Below are 15,758 nucleotides of genomic sequence, written 5' to 3'. Positions count from 1 at the left end.
ATTACAAAGATTTTGACTCAATGTTTCTATGTTTTTTCCTCTGTGAGCACCAATTTTCCCTTTTTTTCCAGAGGATAAACTGGCAAAGTCTTCCCAGGCAGGAAAACACCTCAAACAATGTTTTAAAATACTGGAAAAGGCTCAAATCTCTCCTTCCCCAAACCTGGCATGGCTTTAAAAGATCCTGGCAATTCCTTTGTTCTGGGAAAAGGAATTGGAAAGGTGTTGGCATCCCACTGGCTGAGACTCCAGCTCATTTGCAAATCCAGTGGAAGAAAAACTCTGCAAACTCCAGTAATCCCAAATAGCATCATTCATGTCTTGTGGAGCGCTCCTGGCACACCTTCCAACGACTCCCACGAGTGCCAAGGAACGGAATCTGGGAACGCTTCCCACATTTCAGGAGAATTGCAAGGAGATGTAAAGGAAAAAAAAAAGAAAAACCTGGATCAGCTTGCAGCTAGGAATAAAACCAGGACTAAGGGCTGGGATTAAGGGTTTGGAAAGGCAGGGTGAAGGGAATCAGCACAATGGGAAGCAACAATGGGAATTTCCAAAGGGAAGGGAAAAGAGCTAAAAATCAGGGAATGTTTAAAACCAAACAAGGGAAAAAGGGGACAGCCACTAACCCGCAACTGCCTATCAGACAGGAGGGACAGGACCCAGGGAATGGCTCCCAGTGCCAGAGGGCAGGGATGGGTGGGAGATTGGGAATTGGGAATTCCTGGCTGGGCTGGAATTGCCAGAGCAGCTGTGGCTGCCCCTGGATCCCTGGCAGTGCCCAAGGCCAGGCTGGACACCCTGGGACAGTGGGAGGTGTCCCTGCCATGGCAGAGGTGGCTCTGGGTGGGATTTGAGGTTCTCCCAACCTAAACCATTCCAAGATTCCACAACAGTTAATGCCTCTTCCCAACAACACCATTCCAACCCAAATCATCCCAAGATTCCATAACACTTAAAGGCTTTTCCTAATTTCACTATTCCAGCCCATCCATTCATGGAATGGTGTTGTTGGGAGACCAACCCATCCGTTCCATGATTCCACAGCACTCAAAGGCTCTTCCCAACAACATCATTCCAACCCAAACCACTCCATGATTCTGTAGCAGTGAAAGGCTCTTCCCAAGACCATTAAACCATTCCAAGATTCCATAGCACTCAAAGGCTCTTCCCAACTACAAAATTCCAATCCCCTACATGGGAATGGCTCCTAGATTTTTTCAGGCTTGAAGGATTTTCTCTTTTTTATTATAATTCATCTTTCTTTGGCTCTGGTGCAAATTCCCTGGATTTCTTCCCCACAGCACTCTAAGGCTCTTCCCAACCACAGCACTCCAACCCAAACCATTCATGGAATGATGTTGTTGGGAACTCAGCCCATCCATTCCATTATTCCACAGCACTCAAAGGCTCTTCCCAGCTCCACCATTCCAACCTGAGCCATTCCAACATTCCACAGCACTCAAAGGCTCTTCCTCATAACACCATTCCAACCCAAACCATTCCATGATTCCGCAGCAGTTGGAGGTTCTCCCCAAAAACACCAACTACACCATTCCATGATTCCACAACAGCTGAAAGCTTTACCCAACACCCCCATTCCAACCCAAACTATTCCATGATTCTGAAGAAGTTGAAGGCTCCTCCCCAAAACCATTCCATGATTCCAGAACACCTGAAGGCTTTTCCCAACACCCCCATTCCAACCCAAAACATTCCATGATTCTGAAGTAGTTGAAGGCTGCTCCCCAAAATCATTCCATGATTCCACAACACCTGAAGGCTTTTCCCAGCACAACCATTCCAACCCAAACCACTCCAATCCCACACATGGGAACGTCTCCTGGATTTCCCAAACTTGCAGGATTATTTCTCCTTTATTGTAATTCCACTTTCTTTGGCTCTGGTGCAAATCCCCTGGATTTTGCCAATGCTTTCTCCTTAACGATGTATTTACCTAATTAGCATAATTGTCTGCAATTATGTAATTAGCGTTCATATATGTAATCATTGGAACATGTAATTAGCCCTAATTACACCATTAAAGCCTGCGAGTCAGAAATATCTTTATCATTTTGATTGACAGGCATATGGGAAGGGGGGGAGAAAAATCCCACTCGTTATTTTTATCTCCTTGAATCACAAAATCTGCAGGAGGATCCAGGAATGGCGCTGGAATTATTTAGAAATTTGATATTATTGATCAAAATGATAACGAGATCATTCCGTTGGAAGAAAAGGAGAAAAACTACTCGAAAATAAGAAAAATTTTGGAAAGTACAGCAAGATTTTTCTGGAAAAAGAAATTAGAAATTATTTTGAAATATTTAATTTTTCATGTCTAATATCCTAATATGAAAATTAAGGAAAGAGTCCCCAAATGCAGCAGGATTTTTCTGTAAAAAGAAATTTAAAATAATCAAAAAGGAGAAAAATTCAGGAAAATGGGACCAAGCACAGCAAGAATTTTCTGTAAAAAGAAATTAAGAATTATCAAAAAGGAGGAAAATTCAGGAAAGAGGGACAAGCACAGCAAGAATTTTCTTGAAAAAGAAATTAAGAATTATCTTGAAATATTTTAACTCTAAAATTCACTTGATTTGAGGAAGAAAAATAACACAGGAAAAGAGAAAACAGAGAACAGCAGTGAGATTTTTCTGTAAAGAAATTAGGAATTAACTGGAAATATTTAATTTTTCTAATTCTAATATCACTGTATTTCAGGAAGAAAAATAATACAGAAAAAGAGAAAAACATCACAGAAATTGTTCTATGGAGATGCTGTCACATCCTAAAAATGATTTTAAAACTCCTTGGATTCTTAGCCCCTCTGAGAAAACCACATTTATCTGAAAACTCAATATTTAGTTATAGTTTGTTTTATTTTAACATCTGTGCCAGGGGCCTGTAGGACAGCACTAGAACAAACACCTGGCATAGAATAATTTATTTGGGACAGAGCAAAAATAGGGATTTTTTAAAAATTATTTTTAAATATTATCCCTTTACTTTTAAATATTACTTTTAAATATTGACCCAAATTAAATATTTGGATTTATTTCTAGTTCAACTTCTGCTCTTCTAGTTCAGTGTTCTTGGGTTTTATTAGAAGTCTATTTTTAAAATAAAAAAAATTAAAATAAATTAAAAATCAAGTGGCTGAGCTGCCCAAAAAATTGGGAGGAGTAGAGGGGAAGTTTTAAAAAGTGATATTTGGGAATAAATCTTCATTGGGAATATAAATATTCCTGGAAAAAGATTTTCCAGCCTGATGAACTCCATTGCAGCATCCAAGTGTTCAGGTGAAAGGCGGCAAAATCCATCTGGAGCTTCCCAAATCATTCCCAGCTGCCAGAGGAGGGAGGAGAGCTCAATCCAGGAGAAAATGTTATCCATGGAAACGTCAGCATGGAGATTAAAACATCCCAGAAGGATCACAAGGGGTCGTTCTGCCATCCCAGCAGGAAAATCCCAGTTTGTTCCAGTTCTCCCCACCAGACACCTCAGCTGGATGAGGTTTAGGAACAGAATTTCTTCCCTTATAATTTAAAAGCAACAAACTCCAGAGTCTTAGGAGTTCATGGGATCACAGAACCCTGGGATGGTTTGGCTCAGGAGGGATTAAAGGATCATCCCATTCCGTCCCTGCCATGGCAGGGACACCCTCATTGTCCCAGGGTGTCTAACCCGGCCTTGGGCACTGCCAGGGATCCAGGGGCAGCCACAGCTGCTCTGGGAACTCCAGCCCAGCCAGGAATTCCCAATTCCCAATCTCCCACCCATCCCTGCCCTCTGGCAGTGGGAGCCATTCCCTGTGTCCTGTCCCTCCATCCCTTGTCCCCAGCCCCTCTCCAGCTCTCCTGGAGCCCCTTCAGGCCCTGCCAGGGGCTCTGAGCTCTCCCTGGAGCTTCTCCTCTCCAGGGGAACATTCCCAGCTCTCCCAGCCTGGCTCCAGAGGGACTCCAGCGCTTGGAGCAGCTCTGTGGATTCCTCTGGATCATTCCAGCAGCTCCACATCCTCCTGATGCTGGACCCAGAGCTGGAGGCAGCTCTGCAGGTGGGATTTCATGTTCAACATTCCTTCCACTCCTTCCACAGCAATGGGAACGATTCCTGGTTATCCCAGAAAAATCCTCCCAAGCGTTTCCTTGGGAGATCTCCTTCCAAAGCCACGAGCACCGGCTGATCTGCATCAGCTGCTGGTTTCCCTGGTTACCAAATTATCCATGTACTCATCAAACCCAGCCAGACCTCCCAGCTCCAGCCTTTATTCCAGAACCTCCCCCAGCCCTGTACCAGGAGACAGGAATGTTTCTCCACGTGCCCATGGAAAAGCAGCTCCTGGTGCATTATCCCAGAGCCGCTGCTCCAGCCCTTCCTGAGCCCGTCAGAAACAGGGAAATAAAAGCTGACAGCACAAAGGGAAAACAAAACACTGCAGAGCTTTGGGAGCGGAGAAAACAGATGGAAAATATTCAGATGACAAGTGTCCATATTTCAGGAAAACTGGGATTTTTTTTTCCTTAAAATAATAGGAGAGTCCTGCTCTGTGGGCACTGGGAATTTTCCGTATGGGATTTCTGGCACATTTAAGCTGCCCAAATGTCAAAATTAAACTGCTCTGGTGCCCTTCCCCAACCCTGATGTCATTCCCAGCTCCATGAGATTCCCTCCAGGCTCATTCCAATGACTGCTGAGGCTGTAACAAGTCCAGGCTCAATATTCCCAGCTGAGGGAGTAGGATTGAAACCCAAAATTTCCTTCCCTGATGCTGCTTTTTTCTGGATCTAACCTCTTTAGATTGCACCCTTTTTTATCTGGATTTGACATCTTTCCCTCAGCACTTCCAAGCCCTTTTTAGGAACCTGCAAACACATTCCTTGCGGAGAGACAGCGGCCACCTGGAAACAAGAAAACAGGCATGAACTGCTCAAATTATTCAGGATAAAACAAGTGAGGAGTTAATTCCTTTTATCAGCTTGCAAACCATTGGAATCATGGAATTTTTTGGGGTGGAAGGGACATTAAAGACTATCCAGAGCTCAAAGGCACCAGTGGCTCATTCCCAAAGATCCTGGTGCAGCTCCAGGAGTCCCGTGCTGTGGATGTTGTGATTCCTGCCCTGAATTTTTGGCACAATTCCTGCTCCTTCCTCCCGGCAGACAGAGCAGGGCAGGCTCGGAGCCCTGCAGAGCTCTGCAGAGGTGTGAATTCAGGTGCTGTGCTCGGGGGAGAAAACATCAAATCAACTCCTCCGAGCAGCACAAACGTCATGTGAAGCTTCACCACAGAATGCTTTTCATGCCGGAGCAGGATGGAAATATTTTTCCTTGCTAAACGGGAGCTTCATCTAGTCAAACATTTAGGAAAAGGTTTTTTTCCCAGCATAAAATCCAGGCTAATTTAGTCATGAGTCAGGCTGGGTTTTGTCAGGTGCTCAGTGAACATTTGTAAAGTCTTCCCGTGAACTGAGGAGTGTCAGATGGAATCAGCATCAATTTTTCTAACAAGGCTCCAATTACTGCTCCAAGGAGCTGTGGAGAGGGGTGGGAAAACAGCTGCTCCCGTGTGAGGGACCCCCCATCCCCCTTCCCTCGGCTGCATCGGCACTTGATAAGAATCCTTATCAATTAATATCAAAAACGTGGCACCCACTGTGCCTCAATGGAGCCTTTTATGTCTCAGTCGCAGCTGATCAAAGGGAACAGAATGTGGGGCTTTTGTTGTGGGTTTTTTGGGAATGCTGCTTTTTTTGTTCTAATGTGGTAGGTACATTTTTCTTTCTTTCAGGATTTTTCATAGAGGAGCACAGAGAGAAGAAAGAGAAAACAATTTCTATTTCTACTCCTTGTTTTTCCTGTGTAAAATGTGTTTGGAGAATTGTTTACCTGGGGTGTTGCTTGGTTGGATTCTGGTGAGGATTGTTTGAGCTGATGGCCAATCCAACCCACCTGGGGCTGGGCTCTCAGAGAGGGTCACGGGTTGGGAGTTAGATTTGGGAGTTAGAAAAGTAGGTTTGTAGTTTTAGTATCTGCTTTAAATAGTATATTAATGTTTTATAGTATAGTTATAATAAAGAAATCATTCAGCCTTCTGAGCTGGAGTCACATCATCATTTCTTCCCACAGGGTTTGCCTGCATTTCCAATATTCTAATGGATGGAGTGCCAGGGAATAGGAATTTTTCCTTTCCAGGCATTGATAAGGAGAAGGCAGGATCCTGTTCTGCAGTATCAGAGGAGGCTCCACTAATCACAGAGAGTAATTAGGGGGATGCATTTGAAATAATTAAGGGGTTTTTATAACGTGCCACAGTTACCTGGGTCTGTTCATGGGAGAGCTCGGTGCTTTCCAAGGAGTTTATGAGTGACAGGATAATGGGGAATGGCTTTAAACTGACAGGGAATTCGTTTAGCTGGGACATTGGGAAGGAATTCCTGGCTGGGAGGGAGGTGAGGCACTGGGATGGAATTCCCAGAGCAGCTGTGGCTGCCCCTGGATCCCTGGAAATGCCCAAGGCCAGGTTGGAGCAGCCTGGGACAGTGGGAGGTGTCCCTGTCCATGGCAGGGGGTAGCACTGGATGGGCTTTAAGGTCTGTCCCATCCAAACCATTCCATGATTCCACTAATTCCATATTTATACATATATATATATTTATATATTTCTATATAAATATGAGCTTTATGAGCTTCAAGGCCCCTTCCAAACTACCCATTCCCTGTTCTCTGTCACTTTGGTCCCCCCCTTTGGCCACCCCAATTCCCAGCAGGCAGGATGTGCTTTTCCAGGCCCACAGCCCCCTGGAGCAGCATTTCCCTGGCTCTGCCCCGGGCTCACAGTCCTGGGAATCCACTGGGATCTCCTGGCAGCTCCAAGGGGAGCAGCTCCTGCTGCCTCAGTGGCATCAGCACAGCACCCAACTCCTACAAGTGGGAAGAAAACACAACCAAGCAGAGGCAGGGAGAAATTCCAGGGCTCCTAAAGGCAGATCCTCCCCTGCTTTGCTTCCCGGGAAAGCCGTGGATCCGACACGTTCTTCACACCCCACCAGCACCGTGAGCACTCCTGGATTTTTCCGAGAGAAAGGGATGTGCTCCGATGGCCCTGCCTGGAAGAAGGGTGGCAGGAGGATGTGAGGAGGAGGTGGGATCTCGTTAAGATGTGTTGCAACCTCAAAACAGGAAAAAATCCTGGATTGTGCAGCTTCCAGATGGTTGGAATGACGTGTGGCACTGGCAGCTGCTCCTTCCCGAGCCTCGGGAATGACAGGGGACAAGAGTGGGGAGGCAGCACCTGGAGAGGGAGGGACATGGTGGGAGGGCCAGAGGTCACCCTGCATCACAGGGAGGGGCTGGGGGAGGACTTGGACACTGTCTCCTGTCACCTCCGCACATTTTGCTGCTTGGAATGTGCCATTCCCACCGGGATAATGTCACCTGATGTGGGACAGCACTTGGAAGGGAACCTCTGGAAAAATCACAGCCAGGGGAAAGCAAACCCCAAGGAGGGGGAGGTTGGAGTGACAAACAAGGTCTTTAGAAACTCCTGGAATCACTGAGATTGGAAAAGCCATCCAATATCAAATCCCAGCACTGCCAAGACCACCCATGTCCCCAAGTGCCACATCCACAGGGATTTTAAATCCCTTCAGGGATGGCGACTCCACCACTGCCCCAGGATGACCTTTCCCATTAAATTTTTCATAATCTCCAACATAAACCTCCCCTAGCACAACTTGAGGCCATTTCCTGTTGTTACTTGGGGGAAAAAAAGCCTGGATACACCCTCCTGTCAGGAATTTCCCATTCATCCTTCAGTGGAAAAGTAGGAATACAAAAGTCCAGCCAATCTCTGCTCTCCCTCTGCTTCCCATTATCCAAATGTCATTCCTCACTTTGGAAAGTCACAGTTTTTGTTTCCAATGACTGGACCTGCCAGCACAGGTGAGAACTCCCAAGGAAAATCAGGGAAAAACATATTCTTCGAGGCTGGGCAGGAGATTGTCACCAGTGGGGATAAAATGTCACCTCTTAGCTACTCAGTCCAGGAAATCCCTCATTTGTGTCCAAGGATAAGCAGCCTTTGGATATCCTGGCACAGCCCTTTGGAGCTGGAGAGCAGGGACAGCCCAGCCCCTGGATCCTGGATAAAATCTGGAAAAAGGACAGGTCCCCAAGGTGATCCTGCTCCAAACCTTGCAGGATTTTATCCAAAAATCAAACCAATCTCTCCTGACAGCCACAATTTATGGAAAAAAGAGCTGCATTTACCTCACCTGAGCAGGGATAAAGTGTTTTTAAAATTCCAGCCAGGAAAATTATTTCTATGGCAACTAATGATGCATTCCAAAGCTAAGTGTGAGAAGGTGGGAAATCGGGAATAAAAAATACTAATCACATGGAATATCTCAAAATCACTCCGTGGATAAAAAGCAGACATTCAAGGATGTGTTGGGATGCTCAGATTCTCATATTAAATTAGGAGTGAGGTGAATTTTTGGGATAAACAGAGAAATTATTTTTAATTCTCCTTCTTTCTGATAATTCCCACATCCTTATATTATTCCTCCCAAAAGCCTCATTGATGCAGAGAAGACTCCATGAAAATTTAGAGGAGAAATTCCAGAAAATTTCCAGCAATTGGAAAGTGCAACCACCACTCTGACGACAGGAATTTTCCTGCCTGGAAGTAATCCCAGGGAAAATTTCGGGGCACGTGGTGGGAAAGGCAACAAAGAGAGCTGAAAAAATGGTAAGATTTGATAAATCTGAAGATCTCTGTTCAAAGGGAGGCCCCCCCAGAGTGGAGTCACTGCAAAGGTGACTCGGAGTAGATCAGAGACATCCCTGAGTCATCAGATCCCAAAGAATGACATCCATTGATCCCAAAGTTAAAAGAAGAAATGTTGGAAAGACAAAAAAGGCATAAATGTATGCTTTAGTAAAGAAGGAAGGAGGAGTGACAGCAGAGAAGGGGGAAAAAATGGAATTTTTTCTTATTAATTCATTTCTCCTCCCAGACCCATCATGGGCAGCCTCAAATCCGACAGATTAGAAATCCCTGGGAATGTTCAAGGCTTGGAGTGAAAAATATCCCTGCACATAGCAGGAGTTAGCACCAGTTGATTTTTAATTTCCTTTCCAACCCAAACCATTCTACAATTCTGTGATTTTACAAATTCCCAGTCCAGGGTTGTTTAATTCTTCCAGCATTTAAACCAAAAAGAGTTTCCACACCAAGAAGAATTGGAAAATTTGAGTAAACGTGGAAGTGTGAAAGCATTCTTGGAATGCACAATTCCATTTTTTATAACCTCATTCCCCAGCATCTGATCAAACAGCAGGTGGAAAATAATTTCCATGCAATTTTCAGCACAAATCTGGGAGCATCCTGTGGAAAAAATCAGGAAAAAATTGGAATACTGGAAATACCGGCCCTAAACCAGCACAGAATAAACTTCCACTACTTTAGCTTTAAATCTTCCCCTTAAATTGGGAACAATCATGGAATAAATAGCAGAGAAACAGCAAACCCCTCCTTCATGGAGGAGCTCACACTGAAGGTCTCTCAGAGAATTCCCTGCTCCCAGTTCTTCTTGTTTCTTATAATTCCAAAAGCAAAGGGTTAAATTCATCTCTTTGGAAAGAAAATCCCTCGTGATTATCCTGATTAAAAATAATTGATTAATGAGGTCTCCTGGCCAAAGGGAGTCACACCAGGGAGGTGCAGCAGGAGTTGCCAAAAATCTTGAGCTTGATAAAATAAGGTTAGGCCTGGAAAAAGCTGATTTATTCCCAGATAATTCTGGTTTATCCAGCTGCAACACTGAGGGTTCCATGACATCGCTGATCCAGGTGAACAGGGAGACTTTCCCAAGCTCTTGGGCCCCCTGCTCCAGCTGTTCTGTCTTCCAGAGTTCCAGCTGGATTTCTGAGGACTGGGATGTGAAGATCCCAGACAACAGGACAACTTTAGGGATTTTCATGCAACAATTGTCATCCATATAATTGTTTTCCTTCTCCTTTACCAACCTCCATGGAACTCAAACTCAAGCACACCAGGGTTTTAAAGCACAATAGTGCTGATTTTAACACCAGATTTTCCAAAAAACCTCATCAACATTCCTGCTGTTGATGTTCCTCTGGAACACCCAGCAGCCGGGATGGATCCTCCACCTGGATCCCGTTGGATCCTGCCCACTGCTCATGCTCTGAGATGAAGGTGAACCCATCTCGTGGAGGGTCAAGGTGTGGTGGGGACAGGTGTGGTGGGCGGGGACTCACCTGTGGCCGGGGGTGGCCGGTGACCAGGCAGGTGAGCTCCAGGGTCTCTCCCTCACGGATGGTGTAGACCCGCTCGGAGTAGCGCTCCTCCTCGATGTTGCAGGCCAGGCCCGAGTGCACGATCCGCACCGTGGGGGGAGCTGCAAGGCCAGCAGAGAAACGGGATCAGAACCTCACAGACCATGGGATCACGAGAGCTGGAAGGGCCTCCCAAGGATTGCGTCCTTAAGGGAATCAAACCCAACCATGGAGCTCTCAGCTCAATGGTCGAACAAACCGAGCCCACCCCAAACAACCCCACTCCTGGTGCTGCAAGGCCAGCAGAGAAACAGGATGAGAATCACATGGATCATGCGATTATTGGACATTTTGTGTTGGAAAAAATCCACAAGGATCAAGTCCAGCTGTCAAGGAAATCAAATGTGACCTTGGCATTCTCAACTCCGAGATCCAACCAACCGAGCCCATCCCAGACCACTCCACTCCTGGGGCTGGCCCTGAGATGGGGCTGCAAAGCCAGCCAAAAAATGGGATGAGAATAACATGGATCACCAAATTACGGGATGTTCCAAGCTGGAAGAATCCGACAGGGATCAAGTCCAACTCTTAAGGAAATCAAACATGACCTTGGCATTCTCAGCTCCAAGATCCAACCAACCGAGCCCATCCCAAACAACCCCACTCCTGGGGCTGGCTCTGAATAGGGGTGTCTGCAAGGCCAGCAGAGAAATGGGATGAGAATAACATGGATCATGGGATTATTGGACGTTTTGTGTTGGAAAAAATCCACAAGGATCAAGTCCAGCTGTCAAGGAAATCAAAAGTGACCTTGGCATTCTCAACTCCATGATCCAACAAACTGAGCCCATCCCAGACCACTCCACTCCTGGGGCTGCCCCTGAGCTGGGGCTGCAAAGCCAGCAAAAAAATGGGATGAGAATCACATGGATCACCAAATTATGGGATGTTCCAAGTTGAAAGAACCACACAAGGATCAAGTCCAGCTGTCAAGGAAATCAAATGTGACCTTGGCATTCTCAACTCCATGATCCAACAAACTGAGCCCATCCCAGACCACTCCACTCCTGGGGCTGGCCCTGAGCTGGGGGCCAGCAGAAAAATGGGATGAGAATCACATGGATCACCAAATTACGGGATGTTCCAAGTTGGAAGAATCCCACAAGGATCAAGTCCAGCTCTTAAGGGAATCAAACACGACCTTGGCATTTTCATCTCCGAGCCCATCCCAAACAACCCCACTCCTGGGGCTGGCTCTGAACAGGGGGGCTGCAAGACTGGGAGAAAAATGGGATGAGAACCACATGGATCACAGACAGGATCTTCTGAGCTGGAAAAGCCACAAGGATTGAATCCAGCTCCTAAGGGAGCTGAACCTACCCTGGCATTTTCAGCTCCATGATCCAACCAACCAAGCCCATCCCAGGCCACCCCAGCCCTGGAACCAGCACTGAGCATCTCCCCCACACAGTTACTCTTTATTTACTCAGCACATACTCAGCACCACAAGAGAATTCCATGGTTTGTATTAATCCCTGGCAATCCTCTGGATGAAACCTTCAGCACCCCCAGCTTGCATTCCAGTTTTTTTGTTTCCATTTCCAAAATGAACTTGGCATTATTGTTTTTATTCTATATCTTCCTAAATGCATTATCACACTCGTTATGCAAATGAAAAGACTTAATTAAAGCAGGAAAATTAAGCAGGAGAAACAGTGGCACTGATGCTTCTGCTTCCTTTCCAAATCCTGTCAGCAGGATCAGGATTTGGAGCAAGAGTTAAGTTCAGGCAGAACCTTACTTTAATTTCCTTGTTAGTACAACCTGTAGTACAGGAATTACTCAAATTTACACATCGTAAGTGTAATGAAACCACGACATTCCTGTTATTACACCTGCATAAATCCCCTGCTCTGTTTCCACAAGTCTCCAAAGCACATTCCTGGCTCCACGATTTTGCTTCTGAACCATGAAATTCACAGCTATGACAATTTCCAGGGAGTGGATCGTTGGGGAAGGAAACTTATTTACAGACCCAAATAAAAGCACAGAAACTAAACGGCACAAAGGATAAAATGGAATTCTGTGGGATTTAAACACCTGGAATTCCATCCTTTCTGTTCCACCTTGTGATGCCGACAAGCTCCAAGCCCCAATCCCCATGGAAGAGCCTCAAATCTTCTCCCCAAGCCCCTTGCAATGCCTGGATCCCCTTCCCAAGGCTGCTTTGCCAGGTCTCCGTGCTGCACATCACACCAGCCCCGCTGCTCTGATCATTCTGCAATTTCTGCTAGAGCCACATGGAATTCCTGGGATGCAGGGCTCCCCACCTCACCATGGCATTCCTGGTCCAGCTCGCACACAGCTCCCTGTGGACACAGCCCATCATGGAATTCTGACATGAAAGCCTGGGATTGATCCAAACCTGCCAAGAATTCCATGAGCCAGGCTCTCCACAGCCTGGAGAAAATGAGGCTCGAGCTAAGGAGGCAGAAGAGGCAGAGGAAGAGCAGGGAATGGATGCTTCCTCCATAGAAACACGGAATAGTTTGGGTTGGAAGGACCATAAATCCCATCTCATTCCACCATCCCAGCACATTCCACTATCCCAGGCTGCTCCAAGCGCCATCCAACCTGGCCTTGGACACTTCCAGAGATTCAGGGGCAAACACAGCTTCCCTGGGAATTCTATTCCAGAGTGTCCCCACCCTCCCAGCCAGGAATTCCTTCCCAATATCCCTTCCAACCCCACACTCAGTTTGAAGCCATCATTTCAACAAAGCCTCCAGCAAGCTCTGCTCTTCCAGCCACCATATCCCAAGTCCCAAAGCCCCAGGAACTTTCCCTCTTCACTTTTCCAGAAGGTTTAACAAATACCAACACACCTCTGCTGCAGCCAAAAGTGTTCCAAATTACTCCAAGTCCAACACAATGATGGAATAAAGATGCTTGGAACAACCTGGGATACTGGAAGCTGTCCCAGCCCATGGCAGGGGTGGAACTAAGGTTAAGATCCATTCCAATCCAAACCCTTCTGGCATTCCATGATTCCCTTGTCCCATACAAGACACAGGTGGATCTTCCCATGAAACTCCTGGAAGGACGGGAATGTCCTTGGTTAGGAATCAGGGCCATGTGTCACACTCTAACCTGGAAAGAATCCGTTAATTCCTGACTATGATTATTTTTCCGAGTAGAACAGCAGCATCAACACTCGGTGTGCTGATTTTTCCCTGGAATTCCTAGGAATGTTTATCCCCCTCCACACTCCTCAGGAGTTCAACATCCCAAGGACATGGAATGTGTTCTTTGTTCTGCCATTTCCAGGACTCTGAGTCACCACTGGGGCTTCCATCCTCTCCCACACCACAGATTCCAAAACACAGGAATGCTGAAGCAGAGCCACGGAGCAGAAAGGTAAACGAGGGTTCAGCACGGCTCATCAAACTTGGGATGAAATTAGAGCAGTCAGCAACATTATTCCAACATCCTTTTAAATCCATATTCCATTAATATTCCATTTTTATTCATGTTATATTCATCTAACTCCAAATCACAGCTGAAGTGTCCTTCATTTTAGTGGCAGCACCACTCTCCTGAATCCATTAAATTTGGGAAGGAGCAGGAAAGGAAAAGCGTCCCCCTGGGTGTTGTTATTGCCGAGGAAAACGCTGCTTTAAGAGGAGATCAAACCAATCAACGGAAATAACAAATATTCTTCTTCCAGTAAGCAAAAAATCTTATGGTTCAGGAGACATCCCATAATTATGAAATGTCACCTCCTTCTTTCCTGCAGGAATATTCATTCCAACTCCTTCTGAAAGCTGCCTCCAGGGATTTCATCTATTAAAATATTATCAACTTAGCATTGATTTTGTTTGTGACATTTGAGGAGAGTTTGGCTGGTGATTACACGCAGAGAACTTTGCATGGATCCTTCCCAGCACCATTCCCCGCAAGGCACAACCTGGAGCAAGGAAAGATTGTCCGAGGAAAAAATAAAACAACAAATCTGAGCACAACCCCCTCGTTCTGCTGCAAGACTTGTGTGCCCCACAAGATTCCCTCTTTCCATGAAAAATGCAAAGTTTCCCTTTTCCGTGTCTCCTTATCAACGCCATCCTTCTTGGCTGCTCTTTTCCACCAGTTCCAAGTTTAGGTGGGATATTGGGAAGGAATTCCTGGCTGGGAGGGTGGAGAGGTCCTGGAATGGATTTCACAGAGAAGCTGTGATCCAAAGTCCTGATCCAAAGGAATTCAAATGGGATTTGGATGTTTTCTCAGCCTGGAAAGTCCTCACTGGACTCGCACTGGGAGGCCTGAGGATGATTTGGTGATCCCTGAGCTCTGCTGATGGATTGGGAATGGCTGGGAATTTCCTCTGCTCCAGGTCCTCATGTTGACTTTTTTTCATGGAAAATGATATCAAGATCCTTTGAGAAAAGTGGGAATGAGGTGGTGTTTTGGATAGGCAGAATGGGGGAAAGTTTGAGAGGACTTTGGGATTCGTTTCAGCTGGAATGGGAAGGGGAGCTGGGAGATGGAGATTTGTGGAGCTGGGAATGGGAATCATTCCATGGAGAGGGACTTGGGACAAGGCCTGGAGGGACAGGACACAGGGAATGGCTCCCACTGCCAGAGGGCAGGGATGGGTGGGAGATTGGGAATTGGGAATTCCTGGCTGGGAGGAGTTGGAATGGATTTCCCAGAGAAGCTGTGGCTGCCCCTGGATCTCTGGAAGTGTCCAAGACCAGGTTGGGGCAAGCTAGGATAGGGAAGGTGTGGATTCCAGGGGTGGAACTGGATGGGCTTTAAGGTTCCTTCCATCCCAAAACATTCCAGGATTCAGTTCCAGGACCCCTTGGCACAGCTTTTTCCTGGTTAAAAATTTCCCACACGCAGAGACTTGGTGAAGTCCTTGTTGGAAAACAGGGAATTAAACTCAGACCAACATCAGAACTCGGATCCCGGAATGAGCTCCCTTAATCTGAGCAGTTCCAAAGTCTTCCTGATTCATGGAATGTGTGGGATTCCTTAAAACTGAATTGAAACAAGACTTTTTTTCGGAAATAGGAGATCCATGATGGACCTGCTGGAAAATGCAGGATGGATTTGCCACGAATCAAATCCTTCTCGCCTTCTGCAGCCATAAGCTTTCCCCCTGAAAATTAATTAGCAGGAGTGAAGGCCTCTGTGAATTTAGTGCAGTTCTGCAGCAGAACAAGGAGGAAATAATGGGATTTTCTGAACAAAGAGGAGATTTAAAGTAATTGCAGGTACTAGCTACTCTCAGAATTCACTTTTCCCATATTATCCCAGCTCTTAATTCTCTTAAACTGCAAATGGAATGACCAGAAACCTCTGAGGTATTGCCATGGGAATGCGCCGCCCTCATCAATGCAGAATTTGGAGCATTTTACTGCAGCTAATTTGGGATTTGGGGCTATTTTTCCAGCT

At 46.1% G+C, this 15,758-nt stretch overlaps 1 protein-coding gene across 1 annotated transcript in view; it reads right to left on the bottom strand.

Moving 5' to 3' along the window:
- Window positions 1-15,758, bottom strand: part of MDGA2 (MAM domain containing glycosylphosphatidylinositol anchor 2) — a 189,648-nt gene that overhangs the window by 118,582 nt on the left and 55,308 nt on the right. Inside the window, exon 2 of the mRNA XM_072930608.1 lies at window positions 10,284-10,423. Within this exon, the coding sequence (XP_072786709.1) occupies window positions 10,284-10,423 (140 nt within the window). The remainder of the gene's footprint in view (window positions 1-10,283; window positions 10,424-15,758) is intronic.

Source organism: Taeniopygia guttata, chromosome 5, assembly GCF_048771995.1.
Source record: "Taeniopygia guttata chromosome 5, bTaeGut7.mat, whole genome shotgun sequence".
In the NCBI taxonomy this organism is placed as follows: domain Eukaryota; kingdom Metazoa; phylum Chordata; class Aves; order Passeriformes; family Estrildidae; genus Taeniopygia; species Taeniopygia guttata.
This window is presented reverse-complemented; position numbering and strand designations above follow the sequence as displayed.